Source organism: Salvelinus namaycush, chromosome 1, assembly GCF_016432855.1.
Source record: "Salvelinus namaycush isolate Seneca chromosome 1, SaNama_1.0, whole genome shotgun sequence".
Taxonomy (NCBI): domain Eukaryota; kingdom Metazoa; phylum Chordata; class Actinopteri; order Salmoniformes; family Salmonidae; genus Salvelinus; species Salvelinus namaycush.
Window position 1 is genome coordinate 21,006,919 of NC_052307.1, and position 27,203 is coordinate 21,034,121.

The window sequence follows — 27,203 nt, forward strand, 5'->3', positions numbered from 1 at the left end:
ACATTACAATTTTCACAAAACATTTAAGTGAAATAAAACAAAAGAAAAAAGTAGCTAGAATTATCTGCATGTCTTTCTAATACAAGCAGAAACATTTTAAAGGTTGTTGTTCCTTTCTGCTAACTACAGTAACATGTTAGACAGGAGGTGATGTTAAGACAGAACACAGGAAGTCTGAAGAAGAGAGATCCTCAGCGGGAGGAGGGGCGGGGACATCAGGGGTCAAGGATCAGGGTCCAAACTGCAGGGTCACACAGCCAGAGAGGAGTAACCATAGAGAGTCGGATCAGCTCAAAGCAGCTTCAACTCCTTCCATCTCTCAGACCACAGACCTGCAGAGAAATAGAGACAATGTTTATTTTATTTTCATGTTTCTATTAGACAACATATCTATACATTTGTTACAATAAATATACAGTAAATTAGAGTGATTCATTTGAATGGAACATGACACTTCTGAGTATGTGATGCTGTGGGTGGGTGTAGTAGCAGACTCACTCTCTCAGTGATAGCCGTTAGTGAAAGCCGTAGCAATCAGAGGGCCCTGTAGGGAGCAGTCAGACACACAGGAGTGATTAGAGGGCGCACCCAGTCATCACAACACAACCACCAACAACACCAATATCACACTCAACAATACAATAACACAACCCTCACCAAATCTGCCAGACAAGTCTGTCAAAATAGACAGTATAGATAGGCTCTCATTACACGAGAGCAACATTACTTGTTCATTTGACCTTTTTTTATTTTATCAGTCACACAATGACAGATAGATGCTCATACAGTCATAACAAAGGAATGGACACTAGCCAGCTACCACCCAGTATGCACCTTAGAGACCGCTGCCCTATGTAAACAGAACACCGGTCACTTTAATAATGTTTACATACTGTTTTCCGCACTTTATACGTATATAATGTATTCAACTCAAGGCTCACCCTATATGCTATACACACCTTTTTTATTCACATACTGACCATTCTGTCTATACACACCATTCACATATATATTATTTATATTCCGAACTCAGGTCCGGAAGCTAATTTCATGCAATTCTATCCATTTTGCTATGGGGTTTTGTACTGTGTATTTATAAAGTGTATTCTTGACATAGCTCATTTTAATATTTCTACTACTGTACATTGCATTTTAGTTACACTGTTTATACACCGGATATGTATTTACAGTGCAGTCAGAAAATATTCAGAACCCTTGACTTTTTCCACATTTTGTTACGTTCAAGCCTTATTCTAAAAATTATTAAATTGTTTTTTTTTCATCTATCTACACACAATTCCCCATAATGACAAAGCAAAAATATGTTTTTAGAAATTTGAGCAAATTTATAAAAAATACCAAACTGAAATATCACATTTACATAAGTATTCGGTACCTTTACTAAGTACTTTGTTCAAGCACCACAGCCTCGAGTCTTCTTGGGTATGACGCTTCAAGCTTGGCACACCTGTATTTTGGGGAGTTTCTCCCATTCTTCTCTGCAGATCCTCTTAAGCTCTGTCAGGTTGGATGGGGAGCGTCGCTGCACAGCTATTTTCAGGTCTCTCCAGAGATGTTCGATCAGGTTCAAGTCCGGGCTCTGGCTGGGCCACTCAAGGACATTCAGAGACTTGTCCTGAAGCAACTACTGCATTGTCTTGGCTGTGTGCTTAGGGTCGTTTTCCTGTTAGACTGGTGCGAAGGTTCACCTTCCGAGGTTCTGAGCGCTCTGAAGCAGGTTTTCATCAAGGATCTCTCTGTACTTTGCTTCGTTCATCTTTCCCTCGATCCTGACTAGTCTCCCAGTGTCTGCCGCTGAAAAACATCCCCAGGGCATGATGCTGCCACCACCATGCTTCACCATAGGGATGGTGCCAGGTTTCCTCTAGATGTGACACATGGTATTCAGGCCAAACAGTTCAATCTTGGTTTTATCAGACCAGAGAATCTTGTTTCTCATGGTCAGAGTCCTTTAGGTGCCTTTTGGCAAACTCCACACGGGCTGTCATGTGCCTTTTACTGAGGAGTGGCTTCCATCTGGCGACTCTACCATAAAGGCCAGATTGGTGGAATGCTGCAGAGATGGTTGTCCTTCTGGAAGGTTCTCCCATCTCCACAGAGGAACTCTGTCAGAGTGACCATCAGGTTCTTGGTCACCTCCCTGATTGCTCAATTTGGCTCTAGGAAGAGTCTTGGTGGTTCCAAACTTCTTCCATTTGAGAATTATGGAGGCCACTGTGTTTTCGGGGACCTTCAATGCTGCAGATATTTTTTGGTACCCTTTCCCAGATCTGTGCCTCAACACAATCCTGTCTCGAAGCTCTACAGACAATTCTGTAGAATGTTTTTTGTTGTTGTTTTTTTAATGTGTTATTCCTTACATTGGTACCACAGGTAATCTTAGGTTTCATTACATACAGTCGGGAAGAACTACTGAATATAAGAGCAACGTCAACTCACCATCGTTCCAACCAGGAATATGACTTTCCCGAAACGGATCCAGTGTTTTGCCTTCCACCCAATACAATGGATCTGATCCCAGCCGGCGACCCTATGCGACGCCGTAAAAGGGGCAAACGTAGCGGTCTCCTGGTCAGGCTTCGGAGACGGGCACATCGCGCTCCACTTCCTAGCATACTACTCGCCAATGTCCAGTCTCTTGACAATAAGGTTGATGAAATCCGAGCACGGGTAACATTCCAGAGAGACATCAGGGATTGTAACGTTCTCTGCTTCACGGAAACATGGCTAACTCAAGAGACGCTAACGGAGTCGGTGCAGCCAGCTGGTTTCTTCACGCATCGCACCGACAGAAACATACATCTTTCTGGTAAGAAGAGGGGCGGGGGGCCTTATGATTAACGAGACGTGGTGTGATCATAACAACATACAGGAACTCAAGTCATTCTGTTCACCTGATCTAGAACTCCTCACAATCAAATGTTGACCGCATTATCTACCAAGGGAATTCTCTTCGATTATAATCACAGCCGTATATATTCCCCCCAAGCAGACACATCGATGGCCCTGAACGAACTTTATCTGACTCTTTGTAAACTGGAAACCACACACCCTGAGGCTGCATTCATCGTAGCTGGGGATTTTAACAAGGCCAATCTGAAAACAAAACTCCCTAAATTCTATCAGCATATCGATTGTGCTACCAGGGCTGGTAAAACCTTGGATTATTGTTATACTAACTTCCGCGACGCATATAAGGCCCTCCCCCGCCCTCCTTTCGGAAAAGCTGACGACTCCATTTTGTTGCTTCCAGCCTACAAACAGAAACTAAAACAACAAGCTCCCTCGCTCAGGTCTGTTCAACGCTGGTCCGACCAATCTGATTCCACGCTTCAAGACTGCTTCGATCACGCGGATTGGAATATGTTCCGCATTGCGTCCAACAACAACATTGACGAATATGCTGATTCGGTGAGCGAGTTCATTAGAAAGTGCATTGACGATGTCGTACCCACAGCAACGATTAAAACATTCCCAAACCAGAAACCGTGGATTGACGGCAGCATTCGCGTGAAACTGAAAGCGCGAACCACTGCTTTTAACCAGGGCAAGATGACCGGAAACATGACCGAATACAAACAGTGTAGCTATTCTCTCCGCAAGGCAATCAAACTAGCTAAGTCCCAGTACAGAGACAAAATAGAGTCGCAATTCAACAGCTCAGACACAAGAGGTATGTGGCAGGGTCTACAGTCAATCACGGATTACAAAAAGAAAACCAGCCCCGTCGCGGACCAGGATGTCTTGCTCCCAGACAGGCTTAATAACTTTTTTGCTCGCTTTGAGGACAATACAGTGCCACTGACACGGCCCGCTACCAAAACCTGCGGGCTCTCCTTCACTGCAGCCGAGGTGAGTAAAACATTTAAACGTGTTAACCCTCGCAAGGCTGCAGGCCCAGACGGCATTCCCAGCCGCGTCCTCAGAGCATGCGCAGACCAGCTGGCTGGTGTGTTTACGGACATATTCAATCAATCCTTATCCCAGTCTGCTGTTCCCACATGCTTCAAGAGGGCAACCATTGTTCCTGTTCCCAAGAAAGCTAAGGTAACTGAGCTAAACGACTACCGCCCCGTAGCACTCACTTCCGTCATCATGAAGTGCTTTGAGAGACTAGTCAAGGACCATATCACCTCCACCCTACCGGACACCCTAGACCCACTCCAATTTGCTTACCGACCCAATAGGTCCACAGACGACGCAATCGCAACCACACTGCACACTGCCCTAACCCATCTGGACAAGAGGAATACCTATGTGAGAATGCTGTTCATCGACTACAGCTCAGCATTTAACACCATAGTACCCTCCAAACTCGTCATCAAGCTCGAGACCCTGGGTCTCGACCCCGCCCTGTGCAACTGGGTCCTGGACTTCCTGACGGGCCGCCCCCAGGTGGTGAGGGTAGGTAACAACATCTCCACCCCGCTGATCCTCAACACTGGGGCCCCACAAGGGTGCGTTCTGAGCCCTCTCCTGTACTCCCTGTTCACCCACGACTGCGTGGCCATGCACGCCTCCAACTCAATCATCAAGTTTGCGGACGACACTACAGTGGTAGGCTTGATTACCAACAACGACGAGACGGCCTACAGGGAGGAGGTGAGGGCCCTCGGAGTGTGGTGTCAGGAAAATAACCTCACACTCAACGTCAACAAAACAAAGGAGATGATTGTGGACTTCAGGAAACAGCAGAGGGAGCACCCCCCTATCCACATCGACGGGTCAGTAGTGGAGAAGGTGGAAAGTTTTAAGTTCCTCGGTGTACACATCACGGACAAACTGAATTGGTCCACCCACACAGACAGCGTTGTGAAGAAGGCGCAGCAGCGCCTCTTCAACCTCAGGAGGCTGAAGAAATTTGGCTTGTCACCAAAAGCACTCACAAACTTCTACAGATGCACAATCGAGAGCATCCTGTCGGGCTGTATCACCGCCTGGTACGGCAACTGCTCCGCCCACAACCGTAAGGCTCTCCAGAGGGTAGTGAGGTCTGCACAACGCATCACCGGGGGCAAACTACCTGCCCTCCAGGACACCTACACCACCCGATGTCACAGGAAGGCCATAAAGATCATCAAGGACAACAACCACCCAAGCCACTGCCTGTTCACCCCGCTATCATCCAGAAGGCGAGGTCAGTACAGGTGCATCAAAGCAGGGACCGAGAGACTGAAAAACAGCTTCTATCTCAAGGCCATCAGACTGTTAAACAGCCACCACTAACATTTAGCGGCCGCTGCCAACATACTGACTCAACTCCAGCCACTTTAATAATGGGAATTGATGGAAATTATGTAAAAATGTACCACTAGCCACTTTAAACAATGCCACTTAATATAATGTTTACATACCCTACATTACTCATCTCATATGTATATGTATATACTGTACTCTATATCATCTACTGCATCTTGGCATCTTTATGTAATACATGTATCACTAGCCACTTTAAACTATGCCACTTTATGTTTACATACCCTACATTACTCATCTCATATGTATATACTGTACTCTATACCATCTACTGCATCTTGCCTATGCCGTTCTGTACCATCACTCATTCATATATCTTTATGTACATATTCTTTATCCCTTTACACTTGTGTGTATAAGGTAGTAGTTGGGGAATTGTTAGGTTAGATTACTTGTTGGTTATTACTGCATTGTCGGAACTAGAAGCACAAGCATTTCGCTACACTCGCATTAACATCTGCTAACCATGTGTATGTGACAAATAAAATTTGATTTGATTTGAATTCCTACGCCCTAATGGCTTGGGTTTTGCTCTGACATGCACTGTCAACTGTGGGACCTTATATAGACAGGTGTGTGCCTTTCCAAATCATGTCCAGTCAATTGAATTTACCAATGGTGTACTCCAATCAAGTTGTAGAAACATCTCAAGGATGATCAATGGAAACAGGATGCACCTGAGCTCAATATCGAGTCTCATAGCAAAGGGTCTGAATACTTGGTTTTTATTTGTTATAAATTAGCAAACATTTCTAAAAACCTGTTTCCCTTTGTCATTATGGGGAATTGTGTGTAGATTGATGAGGAAATATTTTTATTTAATCAATTTTAGAATAAGGCTGTAACGTAAAACAAAATATGGAATAAGTCAACTGGTCTGAATACTTTCTGAATGCACTGTATATAGTGGATTCTTGACATAGTTCATTATAATATATCTACTGCTGTTCATATCATTCCTAGTATATCTTGTATAAATTAATCCAGTGTACATACGCATAGATTGCGTTTGGATTACTGTTACAGTGCTATTTGGGTTGTTAATTGGATTTACATTTACATTTAAGTCATTTAGCAGACGCTCTTATCCAGAGCGACTTACAAATTGGGATTGATCTCAACATTTTTCTTTGAACTTTTTGGATTATGTGTGTATTGTTTTGTATTACTGCACTGTTAGAGCTAGAAAAACAATAATTTCGCTGCACCTGTGATAACATCTGCAAATCTGTGTACATGACCAATAAACTTTGATTTTATTTGATATTCCACTCAATCTATAAACACATGCCAAGATCAACATCTTAGAAGCACTGCTATGAGGCATAGATATTCTTCCTATGACAAACTGAACAGATAGTTTGCATTACCAAAAATGAATAGGGTCTAAAATACCTACGTGATAAGGGCTGTGTCTTACCCCCAGACTATGGCCAAACCCAGTGCTTGGGGAGGGGCTTGCAGCGCTGAGGTAGCTGCTGACAGCAGACTCCTGATTGGCTGCTGCATACAAGTCTGCCATTGGCCCAGGGCTGCTGGTTCCCAGGAACCCTCCTGAACGAGAGGGGGTGGAGCCTAATATATCAAATACAGATGCAAATAAGTGGACAGTCACAGAATTAAGTACACACAAGAAATACTGTACAACAAACAGACAATTTCTCCATTCAGTCATACCCTGGCAGAGATACAGATGAGAGAGGTTTTCAGTCTTTCAACCCCTCATACCAGTGGAGGCTCCTCAGAGGAGGAAAGGGAGAACCATCCTCCTCAGTGAATTTCAGAAAAATTGTGAAACATTAAAAAAGTGTTCCTTTTTTGATAAAACTGTACTAAATATATTCACGTCACCAAATAATTAATTAAAACACACTGTTTTACAATGAAGGTCTACAGTAGAATCAACAGCCCTCTGTAGGGTAGCACCATGGTGTAACCGGAAGACAGCTAGTTTCCGTCCTCCTCTGGGTACATTGACTACAATACCAAATCTCATGGTTCTCACCCCCTTCCATAGACTTACACAGTAATTACGACAACTTCCGGAGGACGTCCTCCAACCTATCAGAGCTCTTGCAGCATGAACTGACGTGTAATCCACCCAATCAAATGATCAGAGAATGAATCTAGAACATTTTAGCGGCCCCCCTCGTGACAGCGAAGAGAAGAAAAAAAAGTTTTAAAGTTAATTTCCTTAAATTCTGCACATTTTGGCATGGGGCGTAGAGAAAATGTTGCCATTTTAAAGCAAGTTTGCTGCAATTCTACACATTTTGCCATGGGGTAGAGGCAAATGTTTACCCTTTTTAATATGATAACTGATGATCAAAGGGCCCCATACCGGTCAGTAATTTGACCATGCTTACTAAAAGTTTAGATAGCTGGCTGCTAGACTAACTTACCAATCAAAAACATTTTAGTTGACATGATCTAATTGAGTGAAAAAATTGCACCTTGTGTATTCTATTATTCTAACTCTCAACAGTAAGTTATAGTTTTTAATTGGTCCGCATGCCGCCAGTTGCCCATCCCTGAGCTTGATGTGCAAGACAGTATTGAACGTGTCACTGTCTGTCACCTTGATTACTCAAATTTGTCTCTTGACCTGTGCACCTACATTGTAAATGTTTATTCGTAGGCTATGTTGTAGCAACCTCATGATGGGTATAGGGAGAATCTGAGTATCATGTAGTAGCCTAAACCTATCACTGTTACATTGAACTGGGTGAATGGAATATGAATGACAGTCATCCAATATGCTGTAATAGAAGAAAAATCGTCCTCCCTCATCTTAAACAGCACCGACATACCTCTAGCTACTGCTGCTGCCGCTGCTGCCATTGGTCCGTATGCCGACAGAGGAATGGCTGACAGGGAAGAGGAGGTACAACAGGTTACACATCCAGCTCAGGCTACAAAAACATACATGACCTCTCTAGACAAGTCAGTCAGAAAATGAGTTTTACCATTATCATCGACATCATGTCAAAACTCTAACATATGGAGCTACATAGTGATGCAAGGTACACTACCGTTCAAACGTTTGGGGTCACTTAGAAATGTCCTTGTTTTGAAAGAAAAGCTAATTTTTTTGTCCATTAAAATAACATCAAATTGATCAGAAATACAGTGTAGACTTTGTTAATGTTGTAAATGACTATTGTAGCTGGAAACGGCAGATTTTTTATGGAATATCTACATAGGTGTACAGAGGCCCATTATCAGCAACCATCACTCCTGTGTTCCAATGGCAAGTTGTGTTAGCTAATCCAAGTTTATAATTTTAAAAGGCTAATTGATCATTAGAAAACCCTTTTGCAATTATGTTAGCACAGCTGAAAACGGTTGTTCTGATTAAATGCAATAAAACTGTCCTTCTTTAGACTAGTTGAGTATCAAAATCAAATTTTATTAGACACATGCGCCGAATACAACAGGTGTAGACCTTACAGCGAAATGCTTACTTTCGAGCCCCTAACCGACAGTGCAGTTTCAAAAAATACAGATAAGAATAAGAGATAAAAGTAACAAGTAATTAAAAAGCAGCAGTAAAAATAACAATATATACAGGGGGTGACGGTACAGAGTCAATGTGCGGGGGCACCGATTAGTTGAGGTACTATGTACATGTAGGTAGAGTTAATTAAAGTGACTATGCATAGGTGACAACAGAGAGTGGCATTGGTGTGGAGAGGGGAGGGGCAATGCGAATAGTCTGGGTGGCCATTTGACTAGATGTTCAAGAGTCTTATGGCTTGGGGGTAGAAGCTGTTTAGAAGCCTCTTGGACCTAGACTTGGCGCTCCGGTACCACTTGCAGTGTGGTAGCAGAGAGAACAGTCTATGACTAGGGTGGCTGGAGTCTTTGACAATTTTTAGGGCTTTCCTCTGACACCGCCTGGTATAGAGGTCCTGGATGGCAGGAAGCTTGGCCCAAGTAATGTACTGGTCCGTTTGCACTAGCCTCTGTAGTGCCTTTCGGTCGGAGGTCAGCAGTTGCCATACCAGGCAGTGATGCAACCAGTCAGGATGCTCTCGATGGTGCAGCTGTAGAACTTTTTGAGGATCTGAGGACCCATGCCAAATCTGCATCAGCATTTGTGGGTTTCGATTACAGGCTCAAAATGGCCAGAAACAAATAACTTTCTTCTGAAACTCGTCAGTCTATTCTTGTTCTGAGAAATGAAGGCAATTCCATGCGAGAAATTGCCAAGAAACTGAAGATCTCATACAACGCTGTCACGTTGGCATGAATGATCCGGGAGACAGACGCAGGAATGCGTAATAGTTTTTTTTATTCAGCCCAAATTATGGCGTGCCGATTAAGGGCACGGGGACAAAGACCAAACAAACACGTAACAAAAACACAGGGTTGAAACCCAATGATTGTCCCATGATTTTCCCGTGATGTCAAGCAAAGAGGCACTGAGTTCGAAGGTAGGCCTTGAAATACATCCACAGGTCCACCTCCAATTGACTTAAATTATGTCAATTAGCCTATCAGAAGCTTCTAAAGCCATGACATCATTTTCTGGAATTTTCCAAGCTGTTTAAAAGCACAGTCAACTTAGTGTATGTAAACTTCTGACCCACTGGAATTGTGATACGGTGAATTATAAGTTAAATAATCTGTCTGTAAACAATTGTTGTAAAAATGACTTGTGTTGTGCACAAAGTAGATGTCCTAACCGACTTGCCAAAACTATAGTTTGTAAACAAGAAATTTGTGGAGTGGTTGAAAAACAAGTTTTAATGACTCCAACCTAAGTGTATGTAAACTTCTGTCTTCAACTGTATATACAACTGCTAATCAGTGGGAATAGGGGACAGGTGTGCGTGATGAAAGTTCCAGAGGGATCCGGAAGCGCAACGACACCGGCCTCGAGGACGATCACAGGAATGCAGTGCGGGTCGAACTGGACCCGATGCAGCTGCCGAAGTAGCGTCGTCGTCGGACGGGCCAGTTGCCGCTGCCAAAGTTGCGGTGGCGTCAGACGGACCAGTAGCAGTGGCGTTGGACGGTCCGGTTGTGGCGGCGTCGGACAGGCCAGTTGTAGCTGCTGAAGTTGCATCGTCGGACAGACCCGTTGTGGCGACGTCAGACGACCCAGTTGCAGCTGCCGAAGTTGCGGCGGCGCCGGACGGACCAGTCGCAGCGTCGTCGGACGGGCCATTCCCGCTGTCTCCCTCATTGGTCGATTATTCTGTCACGTCGGCATGAAGAGATTCGGGAGACAGGCGCAGGAATGTGTAATAGGGTTTTTTATTCAGCCCAAATTACGGCGTGCCATGTAAAGGCACGGGGACGAAGACCAAACAAACACGTACATAAAACACAGGATTGAAACCCAAACAAAAGAGTGAGGAATACCTTGAATAAATAACACACTAGCACAATGATTAACCCACGGGACCAGACCCGTAATCTACTGCGCAATCCACAAGGGCACAAAAGCCCAAAACTCACAGCACAGGTACTCACACGTACCAACGGACATTGTAACAATAATGGACAGCACCATGGTGAACAAAGGGCACATATATACAAATACAATCAGTGGGAATAGGGGCCAAGTGTGCGCAATGAAAGTTCCAGAGGGATCCGTGACAAACGCTGTGTACTACTCCCTTCACAGAACAGCGCAAACTGTCTCTAACCAGAATAGAAAGAGGAGTGGGAGGCCCCGGTGCACAACTGAGCAAGAGGACAAGTACATTAGAGGTTCTAGTTTGAGAAACAGATGCCTCACAAGTCCTCAACTGGCAGCTTCATTAAATAGTACCCGCAAAACACCAGTCTCAATGTCAATATTGAAGAGGCGACTCCGTGATGCTGGCCTTCTAGGCAGAGTTGTAAAGAAAAAGCCATATCTCTATACCTATGTAGATATTCCATAAAAAATCTGCCGTTTCCAGCTACAATAGTCATTTACAACATTAACAAAGTCTACACTGTATTTCTGATCAATTTGATGTTAATTTAATGGACAAAAAATGAGCTTTTCTTTCAAAACAAGGACATTTCTAAGTGACCCCAAACGTTTGAACGGTAGTGTACCTTGCATCACTATGTAGCTCCATATGTTAGAGTTTTGACATGATGTCGATGATAATGGTAAAACAAGGAAATTTCTAAGTGACCCCAAACTTTTGAACGGTAGTGTATATTAACAAAAACACTGATGAGTGCAAGCCCACGACTCTGTAGTGTGTAATTACTGCGTAATTACTGGTGTCACTTTGTAATAACTAGTTTGTAGCACAGTAAAGGGGTGTGTAGCAGACTGACAGCAAGCTGCTTGTAAAGGCCAGAGGAGGGACTGACCTGTGAGCTCAGGGGGGTGGGATGATGTCAGAAGGGGGGTCCTCTCTAAATGGAATTCTAGAACAAAAACATCAGAGTGCTGTTGAAACACACCACCAGTGAGGCAAGGGGCATACACACACACACACACACACACACACACACACACACACACACACACACACACACACACACACACCTGCAGAGAACACACAACTAGGGTGACAACAGGGGAACACAACACTGAGCTGGAGCGATGGAGTAAGAGGAAGAAATGAAAGAAGAGAGGGAATGGGAAGTGGCAGATTGACGTAGCCGAAGAATTAATTCGCTTAACTGGTCGTACAAGCCTAATACATTAGGATGGATTAAGAATATACTGGCCCTCACAAACACAAACACACCCACTCTCTCTCTTTCTCTTACTAACACATACAATCACACACAAAGCATGCAAAGCATATGTCATTCCACTCCCTGATATTTACAAGCAGCCAATAACACACACAGAGTGCTTTATGAGCTTCCATGGAGGCATGTGTGTGTATTGGTTAAAGCGTTTGTCTGTATTTTGTTTGAGCTATATACAGTATGACGAGTCTAAACACACACCAACTGGAAATGAATAAACCCTAAGAATTACACAACCATCGTCAAATGATTGGACTCCTCTACTGCTCAGTGATGGTCCAGGGAATGGGCAAAATGGCCATGATTGACTCAAGGGAGTATGAATGGGTGGAGGAGTAGCTTCTTACCAGGGAATTGATAGGTATATCCAGGGGTGATGCCAGTGTAACTTCGACTAGCATACGTAGCTGCCTGGAACCCTGGGTAACCTATGGTGAAAGGACAGTCATGGGTCTGTGTTTGAGTGAAACAGTGCTGCCCCCTGCCTGTGAAAGAGGATACTGTCAATGTAACAACAGGTTCATAGAAACAATGCAGTCAATGACATTATCTAGTCTAGATCAGCCAATAGGATATTTAGTGTATGTATGCTCAGCCCACAGTTGATCTAACTTAACAACTGTACCCTTGACTATAATTCCCCTTGTCCTGCCAATGTCTTTGTGAATATTGCAGTTCTCAGACTGAACAGTAGATGATGGTGGTGTCATATAACCCCAAATGACAAAATGACATGCTGATTTCCTTACCATGTAAGCAGTCTAAGGATAAGGTATAACAGCAATCCATGCATTGGTGAAATGCTAATATCGGTACCATAACTTCAATGGGATTTTTGCCACAAATGCTAAAACGTTAGCATTTGGAAACAGTGCCAGGGAAACTAAGCCAAAGCATGGATTGCTGTCATACCTTGTCCATTGACTGCTTACAGGGTAAGGAAACCAATGTGTCATTTGGGATTTCATAAATTGCAATATTACACACATACAAGCACTACTTTACCCTAAGACCATAGATTGCATAAATTCCAGGGTACCACTTAAACTAATTTGGTAGTACATGTTTAAATAGACTTTTCAGTTGGCAGGCTCAAGTATGGAATTATCTTATTATGGGGAGATGATCCTATAAGGAGTATGACATCTGTCCCCTAGAGGTTGTACTTTCTGTGGTAAATTATCTCCACATGATGTAAAATATGATATTACGAGAAGATTCTTTACAGTGTTTCACAGTCATTTGACGATATGGAGTAACAAGATATAAGGGGCCACATCATCATCGTTGGCATTACTGTCGTCCTCATTGTCACTATGAGCTTACCCAGCATGCCGATACCCAGCATGAAAGCGTCCATGCCATAGGGCATCACCCGAGAGCGCCCCCTGGCCGAGCCCATGGGTGACATCACTTCCTTGGGCTGAGCCTTCTTACACTCCACCTGTCAGAAACACACGAGGGGGGAAAAACAGTCAACAACTACACCTCTCACAATTACATTGTGTATTGAATTACGAAGGATTGATTTACGGCCTTCTTAGCTCACCATTTTGTTATTTATCTCGTGGAAGTGGATCTCACACACTTTATCTACCACGTCCTCATTCTCAAATGTGACAAAGCCAAATCCTGGAGTAGACAAAATACAAATAATGTATGTGATGAGGTTCAACTCGTGAAGCATTGTGCTTGACACAATGGATTAAAGCTCTTGTTCCCATTACTGGACATCTCAGACCCAAGTTTGGGTAAATCCCTTCAACTGTCTCTAGGGGGTTAGAGTGTGGGGCTAATGCACTGCTGCTAACCCCCTCCTGTATTAGGTCCTGTAATAACTGCTTAGAATGTTGGCACCCTCCCCCCTCTGGGGTGCTGTTCCTGGCTCATCCCCTCCTCCTTCCCATCCCTCCTGGCTAGGCCAGCGAGCCTCCCCTCCTCCCTCAGCCCAGTAAAGCTGGTAGGCTGTCATAATCGATCAGGCCCAGGGTGGGGAGGAGGAGCTTAAGGAGGCTTTATCCTGATCCCGATTAACGGACTAATTAGCCTAGCCTCGTTCCTCTCCTGATGCTCAGTTCTTCCTGCTCAGCCTATGGGGGGGTAGTGGGTTTTTTCCTACTAGCATTGACTTTGCTGATAGTTGCTTTCTGGAGAAAAGTTTTACTTACTCCGATTGTGATACGTGGTTGTCTAACCTAGCTACCTTAAGATGAACGCACTAACTATAAAAGTGTCTGCTAAATGACCAAAATGTTTAAAAGAATGTGTTGTTGAGGATACAGAGATGGAGTCTCACCTCTGTGTCTGTTGGTGGTCTTGTCAAACATGAGCATGGCATCGTCAACCTAGACGAGACAAACACAGAGTTGTACACACATCACCTCAAATAACGCACGCTCGCACCATATTGTCTGACCTCATCTCTTCTCAAGTTCTGCAGGGAGGCTCAGCAACAGATGGATGGAAAGGGCAGAATGAGGAGGAGGGGGGGTTACAAAGGAGGAGAGGGAAGGATAATAAGAAAAAAACCTGAAAAAATCTTGAGGGGACATTTGTGGTGCATGGGCACAAGATGGTCGCTAGGAAATGTTTGATTCATGCCAAAATTAGAAACCCTTCACTGTTAGATTTCCTGCCTCTGAACTGCATTGTCGCAATCTCTTTAAAAAAGAAGACATAATCCATCCTCGTTCCCCCTACTTTCGAAAGTTTGCCCTTCCCATGGCAAATGTGCAAGAAGTTCTCCTAAAGAGCTTTATCGGGCAACAAGCACTATTTGTGAAGAGAGAGAGAGAATGTGTGTGAGAGAGAGACAGAGGGTGAGAGATAGAAACAGAGAGAGTGGTAGGGGGTACAATAAGTAAAGTAAAAATGTGGGCAAGTATAGAATTGATGACAAGAAGAGAGACTGGGGAGAGAATACGGGTATAGACCATAGTGAGGTAGAGATGAGTGTGTGTGAGAGAGTGAGAGCAAGAGAGAGTGAGAGAGAAGATACAGTGTCGTGAGATAAAGGTGGAGACAGAAAGTATGGGACAAAATAGGGAGGGAGGAGAACAGAGAGAGACAAAGAATGGGAGCAAGAGAACAAAGAGGTGTGGAGGCTTTGTCTGTTGGCACAGCCCGCCATAACTCCTCCTCTCCTTGTGCCCTTTCTCTCTCCCTCTCTGTCCCCCCCTTCAAAGTGAAGAGACCCAGGTATATCCTTCAACTGAACACAGACTAATACCTTTCAATACAAAATCTAATTAAAAAAGCATGAAATATCACACACCTATTATAATTCAAATAAACTCCTAAATTCAAATAAACTCCTAAATTAATCTGAGTTTTCCACATAAAATGTGTTTCGGTTGTAATAAAGCCATTGACAGGTGCACATGGTTCCACCTAACTTTTTGCCAGAACCATTGACAGGCCTATACGGTTCCACCCAGAACTGGTACATTGTGTTAGTGTCAGTGAGTGTGTCAGAGTGAGTGTGTGTGTGTGCTTGGGGATATCATTGGGCAGCTTGCACGCAGAAAGGTCAAGGGTGAGGGAGGAGTGCCTCCAGCCAGTGTGAAAGAAGACCTGTTGGTCTTAGCCCTCTCAAATCACTGACTCCTTCCACTCTGACATTTCCCTATCACCCCTCCTGTCTCCCTAACCAGGACTGCCTCTTTCTAGGCCAAGCCCCATGACACAGCAATGAAACACCACAGACAACGTCACTCCACGGTTTACACCACCAAACTGTACTGAATTAGAAGCTGAATTATATGCTGAAATCTACAACTCGCAAAAAGGCAGAACTGACACTTAAGATATGTTATTCACATGTGCTATAGAGTCATCAACAGAGATTAACCACAAGCACCCAGTGCAATTAAAAGTTAAAACGGCAATAATGTCCTCATTTAACAAAATGTTTCTAAATCAATAACTGTCTTTTAAACCTAGATATTTCAAACACGGGACATTTTAATGGCGCACTGGACAATATTTCCCTCTTCCACCGCTCATCCTCCCTGTCATTCTCTCCCCATCTCTCTCTCCACCCCCTTGTCCAGAGCAGGACAGAATACAAAAGGTCCAGTGAGGCAGTATAATCAGGAACTTCCATGGATGGCTGGAGCCTACATTTCTCAATCCATCCATCTCTCTCATTCCGTTCATGCTGTTTTATGATTGGGAGTGAAGCATTTCATGTGTCACATACAGTATTGTATATAATAGATACAGGAAGTACCATTTCAACTATCAAGACTTCGAATGTAATATTACATAATCAAACTCTGCCCTGACTGACTAGACTAGACTGACTAATGGCTGACTAAACTACATAAATGAGCTTTGCCTCAGCCTATTACTGGGGTTGAAAGCTAATCTAGTTAGCATCCAGGCCCATTGGTTTATCTGATTTCCTATTGAATTGCACCTTACCTACTTCTGTAGGTTACCTGCGGCCACTATTTTAAGTTTTGCCTGCTTAAAATAGGTACAGTGTCAACAAAAAGTAAGAATATTTTGAAGATTCCAAAATATTTGCCTAGCTTTGTTCAAATATCTAATAGTCCCATTAAATCCCTGCAACCCCATCTCTCTGGCCTAGTTCCCCTCTCTCTCTCTCTCTCTCTCTCTCTCTCTCTCTCTCTCTCTCTCTCTCTCTCTCTCTCTCTCTCTCTCTCTCTCTCTCTCTCTCTCTCTCTCTCTCTCTCTCTCTCTCTCTCTCTCTCTCTCTCTCTCTCTCTCTCTCTCTCTCTCTCTCTCTCTCTCTCTCTCTCTCTCTCTCTCTCTCTCTCTCTCTCTCTCTCTCTCTCTCTCTCTCTCTCTCTCTCATTTCAAGACCCTTGGAATTTATGGTGGGAAGAGTAAAAACAGTACACTACGGATATTCAAATAAATATCTATGAACTGATGACAGACTGGAAGTGAAAAGTATGTTGGTTTGGGTCTGTTTTGACCGTTGGTCGACGAGTGTTATTGTTACACAACTCCTGGGTTGACACACCCCCCACCCTCAACACAAAACCCCTTGCCCGCTGAATTACTTGGGGACAATGGGCAAGCCGGGTCACCACGGTAATGGGCCAGGAGGGGGTTGGGGTAGAAGCAGCTGTTACATCAGATTAATTCAGATTCTGATAATCCCTCCCCACCATTGCCACACACACTCACTCCAAAACTTTTTTCTCCCTATTTTCCCTAACTTAGCCTAGTGCTCCATACCTCCCTAAGCCTGTCCACTCTGGTTCTACTCTCTCTATCCCTCTTCTCCTCCACCCCTCCCACAAGTAACTCTCCTTCCTTCCAAAGCAACTCTTCTATTCCACTTAATTTTTACCCTTACCTCAGCAATCAGTTTTATCTAAACAACAAAGATGTGAGACGTGTTGAGGAAAACACTGCCATGGAGGAGGATGCAACATCACACTCATCTCCTCCCCTCAACAACACAGTCCAAGAAACAGATCCACCAGCCCCCCAGTGTCCGTCTGGAGCTCTGTTGGTCGGCTACTGTGTTGCAACCTAGCCGTGCCAAAAGCCGGCAGGAAAGCCTATGTAAATTACGATCGGCATAAATCCCCAAGGTGAATTCTTTAAAAGTTCGCTACAAATCAATATATTTAATCAAATAGTGATCCATTCCGACTACTACATTTGTTGTCACACAGGACCACTTGCTGACACAGACCAATCTACGAGAAGGCTGCCGGTTGACTCTCTCAGGCAGGATGAAAATGACTACATCAACCATGATCCTTTGCTAGCTATGGCCACTTTCACAATGACATGTAAAGATTTTTTGGTGCCATCAGGAGTTTTCCATAGGAATACGTGAATGACGTCAGCGCTATTACTATCTACTGGTTTTGGCTATGAGATCCAGACACGTTTACTAGGACAGGGGTTCCCAAATTATTTCACTCAGGCCCCCCTTCCAGCATTGGGGAACATCCCACACCACCCCTGCACGTGCACCCGCCACGTCTATTTCTATAGGCACTGTTCATAACACAAACTGTTGTTGGCAGAGAGAACATTTTACTGGTTTAAAGCTTTTTTCCTGCAATTCTACACATATTGTCATGGGTGCAGAGAGATTGTGCAGTTTTAAAGTACATTTTCTTGCAATTCCATACATTTTGCCATGTCTAATGTGTATTCATGTGATATATAAGTGACTCAAACATTACAACAAAATCTTTAGGCTAAAAAAACCTAGCTAGAAAACATTACCTGACATGGGCTAGTTGATCTGGACATTTCTGACAAGTTATAAATAGCTCTCTAAGGTATACAATGACTGACATGACAAGAGGAAAACTGATGATGCACTACCCAATTTCGAAATTGCACCTTGTGCATTCTACTATTACAACTTCAAGAGTAAGTTGAAAGCTGGACCCCCGCACTACCCCTGTCGACCCTAGGGGTGTGTGCCCCACAGTTTGGGAACCACTGTACTAGGGCTGGGAATTGCCAGGGACATCACGCTATAAAATTGTCACAATACTCAGGTGCAGATACAATATGTATTGCGATTCTACAGGGCATTTGGAAAGTATTCAGACCACTTTTTCCATATTTTGTTATGTTACAGCCTTATTCTAAACTTCGAGTTCACCTGTGGTAAATTCAATTAATTGGACATGATTTGGAAAGGCACACACCTGTCTATATAAGGTCCCACAGTTGACAGTGCATGTCAGAGCAAAACCCAAGCCATGAGGTCGAAGGAATTGTCCGTAGAGCTCCGAGACAGGATTGTGTCAAGGCACAGATCTGGGGAAGGGTACCCAAACATTTCTGCAGCATTGAAGGTCCCCAAGAACACAGTGGCCTCCATCATTCTTAAATGGAAGAAGTTTTGAACCATCAAGACTCTTCCTAGAGCTGTCCCCCCGGCCAAACTGAGCAGTCTGGGGAGAAGGGCCTTGGTCAGGGAGGTGACGAAAAACCTGATGGTCACTCTGACAGAACTCCAGAGTTCCTCGGTGGCAATGGGAGAACCTTCCAGAAGGACAACCATCTCTGCAGCACTCTACCAATCAGGCCTTTATGGTAGAGTGGCAAAATGAAGCCCCTCCTCAGTAAAAGGCACATGACAGCCCGCTTGGAGTTTGCCAAAAGGCACCTAAAGGACTCTGACCATGAGAAACAAGATTCTCTGGTCTGATGAAACCAAGATTGAACTCTTTGGCCTGAATACCAACTTGAACCTGATCGGACATCTCTGGAAAGACCTGAAAATAGCTGTGCAGCGACGCTCCCAATCCAACCTGACAGAGCTTGAGAGGATCTGCAGAGAAGAATGGGAGAAACTCCCCTAATACCGGTGTGCCAAGCTTGTAGCGTCATACCCAAGAAGACTCAAGGCTGTAATCGTTGCTAAACGTGCTTCAACAAAGTACTGAGTAAAGGGTCTGAATACTTATGTAAATGTAATATTTCATATTTTTTGTATTTTTTTAAATTATTTAAATACTTTGTCATTTTGGGGTATTGTGTGTAGATTGATGAGGGGGAAAAACAATTTAATCAATTTTAGAATAAAACTGTAACGTAACAAAATGTGGAAAAAGTCAAGGGATCTGAATACTTTCCGAATGCACTGTAGATGTATCACGGCTTATAACGATAAAAAATACAAATGAATTACATGTTGGCACACCATTTAAAAAGAAGCTTGAGGCCAAGCTATAGGAGGAGAAATACCGAAGTGTTGGTGCCGGTACAACCGACTAGCGCTAGCTAACGTTAACTACCTAGCTAGCTAAATAAAACATTTTAAAAAGACACATTCAATAGCAATACTAGCTCACATGCTGCTTACCTTTCCGAACTGGTCGAAATACGCCTTAACATCCTCGATGGTCGTGTTCACGGACAGACCTCCAACAAAGATCTTCTTGGTCCGAGTCACTAGCTGCAAGGAGAAATGGGTCCGTTTATTAATGGATGGAGAATGAATTCATGAATGAGTAACTGTGATAAAACCAAGGGTTAAGATCAACCATTGGTGGCTGTCGTTGGGTAGCCTGGTATTGTCCATCATATGTTTGTGTTATCATCTCTCATGTGTTTCGTCTAAATTATAAAATAATTCAGGTGCCAATGGAAAAACCACCAGCAGGCATGTTTCCAATTTCCCCTAAAGCTCCTAAAAGACCACTTAGCATGGCAAATAAAGGAATCAGATGAAATAGCTCTGCCCATGTATAACCACAAAATGGTCATAGACTTTATGTTGATCTTTATGCCATCACGACCAACAGTACAGTACATTATTAACATACTATTGCACTGCTTATGTAGAAAATTACTTCTGATACCACAATCAGCATTAATGCCGGTGAACTTGCCGTATACACTTTAGGCTCTTGAGAATATACCATGTACATTATTGTGCTGTATAAGGTGTTAACAAAAGCCACTTGATCACATAAGAGTGTACGGAGCACAGTGATGTCACAGCAGCAGTCATGTTCATCTCATTACAAGGCATTAGCCCAGATAGAATGTGAAAAGCTAAACACAGCAAGCACAGGCTAACCTGCTCCCTCCCAGCAATGTCATTCACACTGGACTGATTAAGCCCTGACAAATAATGACTAGACTGGCTCACTCACCTTGGGCTGGGCTCTACGCGGGAACGCAACTTTCGGATCAATCTAGAGGAGGGAGTTAAGAGGAGAAAGGCCTGTTTACACACACAGTTCAATATAGATAAACTAGCCCATGCAATCAGGTGAATCTGTGTGAACCAAGTCCATGGTTATGGTCTCTTTGATGCTGCTCCTTGCCTCATCCTGTAAGGGTTCCTTAGCATGGGTGTTTGGGTTATAATGCTACACCAGTACATAGGTCATCATGAGACCTAGAGGAATAAGACAAGTAGAGCATAGATGGAGGGGTAATTGTTCCCACAAGGTGGGGCATAGAAGGTGAAAAAAATGTTGAGTATAAAATGTGCTTTCTCTTTGAAGAAATGTTCTCTTTTCAGCATTGTTGGAAAAGGACCCACGAGTAACCATTTCACTGTTAGTCTACACCTGTTGTTTACGAAGCATGTGACAAATAAAATGTTTTGAATTGAAAGAATCTGCTGGTAGATTTGGAACTAAGTAGTTCTCATTTAACTTCATTCTAACAATAACCCAATTGGCCTACATCGTGCACTGGCCAGAGCTGGTCTCAGATGTACTGAATATTGCTCCAACCTCAGAAGTGCTGGTCTATTGGTGTGCTTGTGCAGGTAGAATGTGTGGGAATGTTGGAGTGACAGAGGCACAGAGGTGCCTCTCCTCTCTGGCCCGCCTGCCTTCCAAAGCCCTCTCCTCCTCTCGTCACCAACATGTGACATGTGATCTCCTGGAATCTCACACAGGCACTACAATCACAAACACATCTCACCTCCGCAAAAAAGGACAGAGAAAGAGACACAGTGAGCTAAAGAAAGGGAGAAACAGCACAGAACAAGAGGAAGACAAGGAGGGAGAATGGTCGGACGCAAACAGAGGAGAGATCCATCAACCTCACACACTGACAGCACATCAGCCTCATTTTGTTTGTGTTTGTTTGTTTTTGCCTCCCTCTCCCGCTAAGACAATATGATGATCTTGTGCGCTATTTAAAAATCAACATTTCATAGTGTTTTCATCACACAGTTCTTCCACTGTGTTGACCTCTGCTCTAAAAGCATCAGTAAACGTGAGAGCTAAGCTATCACTCACAGTGCAGACTGAAATATTGGACATTTTATGATGATGATGATAATAATAATACTAAATAAATATAATAACAATGCAACTACATAAACTGTCAGGTCAATTGTAGATTCACCAGGATATGTGTCACACAAAAGCCAAACCCATTTGAATTCATACATTTACAATATAGTAATTTACTCAGATTGGATAAAGAGTAACTACACCATGCCAAAAAGATGCAACTATAGAGACTATAGTACAGCAATTGGAGACCTCTAGCTATAGTATTAGTCTATACTGATCTAACAGAACTAAAGAATGACTAGACTACTCCACGCTGTACTGTTGTTATGCTACGAGACAGTAAGACAGTACAGTGCTAAGAGCACTATATTAGTCCGTAACCATGACGGGGTAGAGCAGAACTACAGTAAACAGCTAGAGCCTCTATGGTAAACCACATGTGTTTACCAGAGTAAAGTACAGTGTTTAGTCTACATGTGTAGTGTAGACATCACGGCAGGTTCTATAGAGCAGTGTGAGAAGGCTAGGCTAGACTGGACGGAGTATCGGATGCAGAGTCTACTGTTTAGTTCTATGGTCTCTAGACTACTCTGATAGTCACCTCCGGTCACCAACCCTCCTGATGTCCAACACTCCTGTGCACATTCAAAAACAAACAAACAGACAAAATCAACATAGAGCAACCAACACACATCCATGGGGGGAAATATGGACATTAGACAGGTGAGGTAACTTTTTAATAAAAGTATTTTTAAAAACAAAATGAATGTCCAGAATAAACAATTGATTTTAGAAAAAATGAAATGCCCACTTTCTTCTATATTTATGACAAAATAACAGACATAATCATGCAAATTGAATAAAAAATCTAATGATCACATATTGATTAGATGGTAACAGTTCCAGGATGCTAAATGTGGCAGAGGTGTTGGTGTTGGAGAGACAGGCCAGGCCGTAACCCAGGCTCACCCCCACCGTCCACAGAGCTGAGTCTAAGAACAAGGCAAGGGGGTTTATCAAATCAGAACAATCCCTTTGATCAATTACTGTCCAACCATGGGCAACAGTTGGTGAGGTGCACGACCCGGGCCTTAGTTAGCAACACACACAAACTCAGGGGTCAAACACACTGTCAAGTAAAATATCTGTGACTCAGAAGTACAACCCAAGCATTTTTCCTTCAATCCTATTAGCTGCTTTGTAGATCCATACTAATCACAGATGGGGTGATCCCTCCTGCCACCTTCCCTCCCTCCCTTCCTCCTCCTCATCTTCTTCCTTCTGGGTCAGCTTGTTAGTCTCTTCACATTAGGGTGAACTGAAACATCGTATTCTATAATCAATAGAATTATTGATTTTAGGATGTCTCAAACTGCTTTGATCTGACCTGGACGATGTTTAGGACAGGTTAATATTTTCCTTTTCTTAGGACTGAGCACCTGCCTTGTGGGTGCATAGCAGGTGTGGGACTGCACCAATGTCCATATTCAGGACTGAGTCCGACTGACACAGTTCTCCGTGTTTAGACAGAATATTTCTACAAGCTGCAGGGGTCTTTAACACTCTGTAACTTGAAGCACTTGAAATTGAACTACTGTTGTTATCATCAATATACTGTATATCTGCCTATTGAAGTATCCTTGTGCTAAAGCTATGCTGGAGAAATGTAGGATGACATAATATCTTGTAAAACTCATTTTCCCACAAACACTATTCTAAACCTTTAACGTCCAACGTCACTCAGATAGGGCCCTCTCTATCAAAATCCCATAGCAGCCAACCAGTCTATCCCCCTCCGTCAACTTGTGTCAACTAGGACCCAAGAACATTTTGTTGAAGACACCATGGGGAGCTAGTATAATCTTACAACAATATAATATAATAATTCTGCATAGATGGGTAGATGGGCTACTCAAGTCACTAGCAGACAGTGTGCTAGCAGCTACAAATAAAAGTCCATTAATTCCTCTCCAACTCTGAGAATAGTTGCCCTCTACTCTCCTGTCTGAGTAAACCTCTCTCCATTCTTGTCCTGGAGCAGTTCAGTCTGTCAGAGCATGGCACATTCTTTCTGTTGCCACTGGAGAACTCTCTAACAGGATAACCTGCCTGTGGCTGCGAGAGAGGAGAGGGGGCAGGGTATTCTCTCTAAACTAAAGCCTACTCTACTCACCATCCCACCCCTGCCGCTGGTCACTGAGCCTTCTCCTTGCCAGAAACACACACTCTAAAGATGCCACAGAGCACCATCCATGCAGAGCACAGTCCCACCCTGTTACCAACCACACTCAGCCAAGCTCCCTCCAGCTGACATCACATTGATCTAACCTATTACTGCTCTAGGGTTTTGCTATGAGCTTAAACTGTTGGCTCGTTTGGTATTGAAGAAATTATCATTTTCAAATATGTTGGTTTTGTGTCCATTTTCTTTGGAGGGAAGTATCATGGAGACAAAAAAGCCATGGCGACTAACCATTAAAGCCCTCATTCTAAGTTATCATCATGCCAAATCAGACTGCTGCAGTAACTTTTGATTTGGTCAGACTTTGGTCTATTGTTTATCTACAAACCACTTTCCATACTTCTGTACAGAATGCTTGTGCAAAACTACTGTACCACTTTGAAACTGTCCCGTTCCCATCCCATAAAGTGCTCCACCCTAACTATCACCCCTTTTAATCCTTCATTCCTTCCTGAGTGGTGTCCTCTTAAGTGTCTACAAATCTTCCTTGTGTGTATCTGTAGATATGTTGAGATGGTGTCCCGCTCCAAACACAAAATGGGAGAACGAACCTCAACACATTTCAATACACTGATCTACCCCCAGCCATCACTGATCTACCCACAGCCGTCACCACTCCCACCCAGTAAGGGGGAACTCAGCCGTCCCTATGGCGACCAACGGGCAGCATTGTTCCCAGACCAGCCCACATTCATTACTGACAAAGACACACACACTCACACAACAGAGTTTACAAACACAAGTTACACGCATTCCCTCACGCACATGTACACATAGAAACAGGTTATGTCTGAAACAATGGGGCGATCTTTGATTTGGCTAATGAAGTTCTGAAATGTCTTTTAGTTTTCGCACAAGTGATCATAATGCCATTCCATATGGTAGTGGTTGTTCTGACACTCCCTATGGAATAGCACCTATATGATGTTAGGAAAATCACTATCTTGCACCAACTAGATCAACATCTGTAGCTTACTGGTCTCTGGGTGCAGAGGCACAAATGAATTAATAGATTTGTTCACATAAGACATATTTGCAAACTGAAACACAAAACAGCATGCGGAATGTTTGATGAGTTTGCTATGAAGCAGAGACTGTGCTATTGAGCACAACCCTGTCTGGGTCCCCCAGTTACCATGGAAATTGACACCGAGTAACACTTTCTTGACCGTTTCACTGTGGGAGGGTGAGGGGAGAGAGAGCACATTCTGCAGCCCAGTCTATTCCTGAGCTTTCCTCCATGGTTCAACATGTACATTTTAGATCCCATTACACTTCAAGTGTGAAGAACACTTGCAAATCATAATGGGAACAGCATTCCAAAGTATTTTACTAGTAGCCTCGTTTATAAGTCCAATTTAAATTAAAGTTAGTAATGGCAACTTCTTTAATAGTGCCATATAAAGGCAATAATGTAGGCCTATCTATATTTACTTAATTTTTTTAAATGTATATTCAACTTATTTCCTAGAGATAATGTAAGAACTTTAAAAAAGTAGAACAAGTAGTGTATGTCTAAAAGAATATTCAAAGTGATCAAACTGCTACAGCCATTTGCAATAATGTTTCAGTTAGTTCTTGAGAGTGGAAACATGTCTTGTAGTATTGGGTGAAATGGAAGTGATAAGACTAGAAGAGTATGCTCGTCTACATGAATACTTTTAGTGGTTTAATAACTCACTGTTTTTGAATCCAACTCATGCCTGGTTACTGCCGAAACTGAATCCACACCGGCCTGGTCAACAAAAGTGACAAATCCAAAACCCCTTCAAAAAAATATCAGAATATACAATCATTAAACACAAAGTATCGACACAGATAATAATCTGAATATGAATGAACTAGACCTATGTCATGACTAACAGTTGAACTGTTGTGTTGTGACCGAGCGGGCTTTTCTGATAGGGCGCTGCACCGCGGACGCCTCCCTCACCTCGAGCGCTTAGTAACTGGATCCCGCATCACCATGCACTCTTTCACCTCGCCATACTTGCAAAAGTACTCTTTCAATCCCTCTGAAAGAAAGAATAGTAAGAAATTGTGCGCAACAAAAAAAAGTATGTCCGTAGCATAAGCCTACAGCAGGTGGTGTGTGACATATAGCCTACTACGGCGAAATTGTAGCCACCATTGTTAAACTTTCTGATGGTCGCAGTCCGTGACTGTCTTCAGACATCAACAATGCTACTGTCCAGTGTCCAGAAATGAGAACGTAAAATAAGGGATGTTTAAAGTTGACAAAGACAGCCTATACAGTTACATCAACCTACATACCGCATAAAGAGTCAATTATGATCCAATTACAGAATCTGGACAAAACTCATCCCTCAAGAGATGCTAGAAAAGCTCTAGCACTATGCTATAAGTGTGCAATTATTGTCTTGAACAATAGCCTGCCAAGGTTTATTGATCAGAACTTTTGTAAACTCCTTTTCCAAAATGCCACACATTTTTCACGGATTTATAGCCTAAGGCCAGTTGTAGTTTTTTCTAATTACTTTAGGATTGGTTTATTTTCAACTTGGCATTCTTTATTATGTCCCCCTGTAGGCTTCTGATCTGTGTTGAATGAGCGCTTTGATTTCAGCATTGGACCACAGATTTGATTTATATAGACGGCAAGCGAGAGTAGTAGCCTACAAGTAGCACAACTCATTCATCACTTTTAGAAATCTTGAATCAAAACAATGATTTTTACAAATTCTTATTTCCAACTCTCACTTTGTATTTTAAACAGCTTCATGACTGAGAATTGTATAAGAGAATAAACGGATTAAAGTTTGATCAAGTTTTGAGGCGATAATAAGCTTACCTTGTGTCGTCTGCCAGCTGAGACCGCCTATGAACATTTTGCTAAAAAAAAAGAACACATGCAAGTGTAAATGTAACATGAAAGCTTTGATGTTAGGTAACGAGGACAGTTAAATTATTTAGAAATGTCGACCCGTTATATAAGTTATTATAAGTTATAACACCGTTATTAAAACCAAAATATATTTTCTCTGTCCACAAAAATACTATGAATGAGCGGTCTCTCAGAAGATGAGCACTGCTACCAACAACACAAAAAGTGCGAGCATGCTCTCCTTCATCTCAATACTCCAATAGGAAGTTTCTTTCAACTCATGGGCTTGTCTTGAAGGTGTATCCGATCTCAGGACTAGGTAGAGCCGACGGGGAAGGTAAGTTTACCAGGGATCGTGAGGGGAGTCCGTGGATGACAGGCTGCTCTGGCTCCTTTCCATCTCCAT

General features: G+C 43.1%; 1 protein-coding gene across 3 annotated transcripts; it reads right to left on the reverse strand.

Moving 5' to 3' along the window:
• Positions 1 to 502: 502 nt before the first annotated feature.
• On the reverse strand, positions 503 to 27,203 carry LOC120054369 (RNA-binding protein Musashi homolog 1). Of its 3 annotated transcripts, none has more exons than XM_039001790.1 (14): positions 27,145 to 27,203; positions 26,765 to 26,805; positions 25,886 to 25,967; positions 25,634 to 25,718; positions 20,607 to 20,648; positions 19,811 to 19,903; positions 14,288 to 14,336; positions 13,541 to 13,623; positions 13,318 to 13,435; positions 12,339 to 12,419; positions 11,602 to 11,658; positions 8,088 to 8,144; positions 6,698 to 6,831; positions 503 to 544 (listed from the first exon to the last, which is right to left on the reverse strand). In XM_039001790.1, exons 1-14 carry the CDS (start codon positions 27,201 to 27,203, stop codon positions 503 to 505), a joined length of 1,023 nt encoding a protein of 340 aa, XP_038857718.1. The 3 variants fall into 3 exon arrangements, with proteins under 3 accessions (XP_038857718.1, XP_038857711.1, XP_038857726.1); XM_039001783.1 differs by having other exon boundaries at positions 6,698 to 6,852; XM_039001798.1 differs by lacking the exon at positions 11,602 to 11,658 and having other exon boundaries at positions 6,698 to 6,852.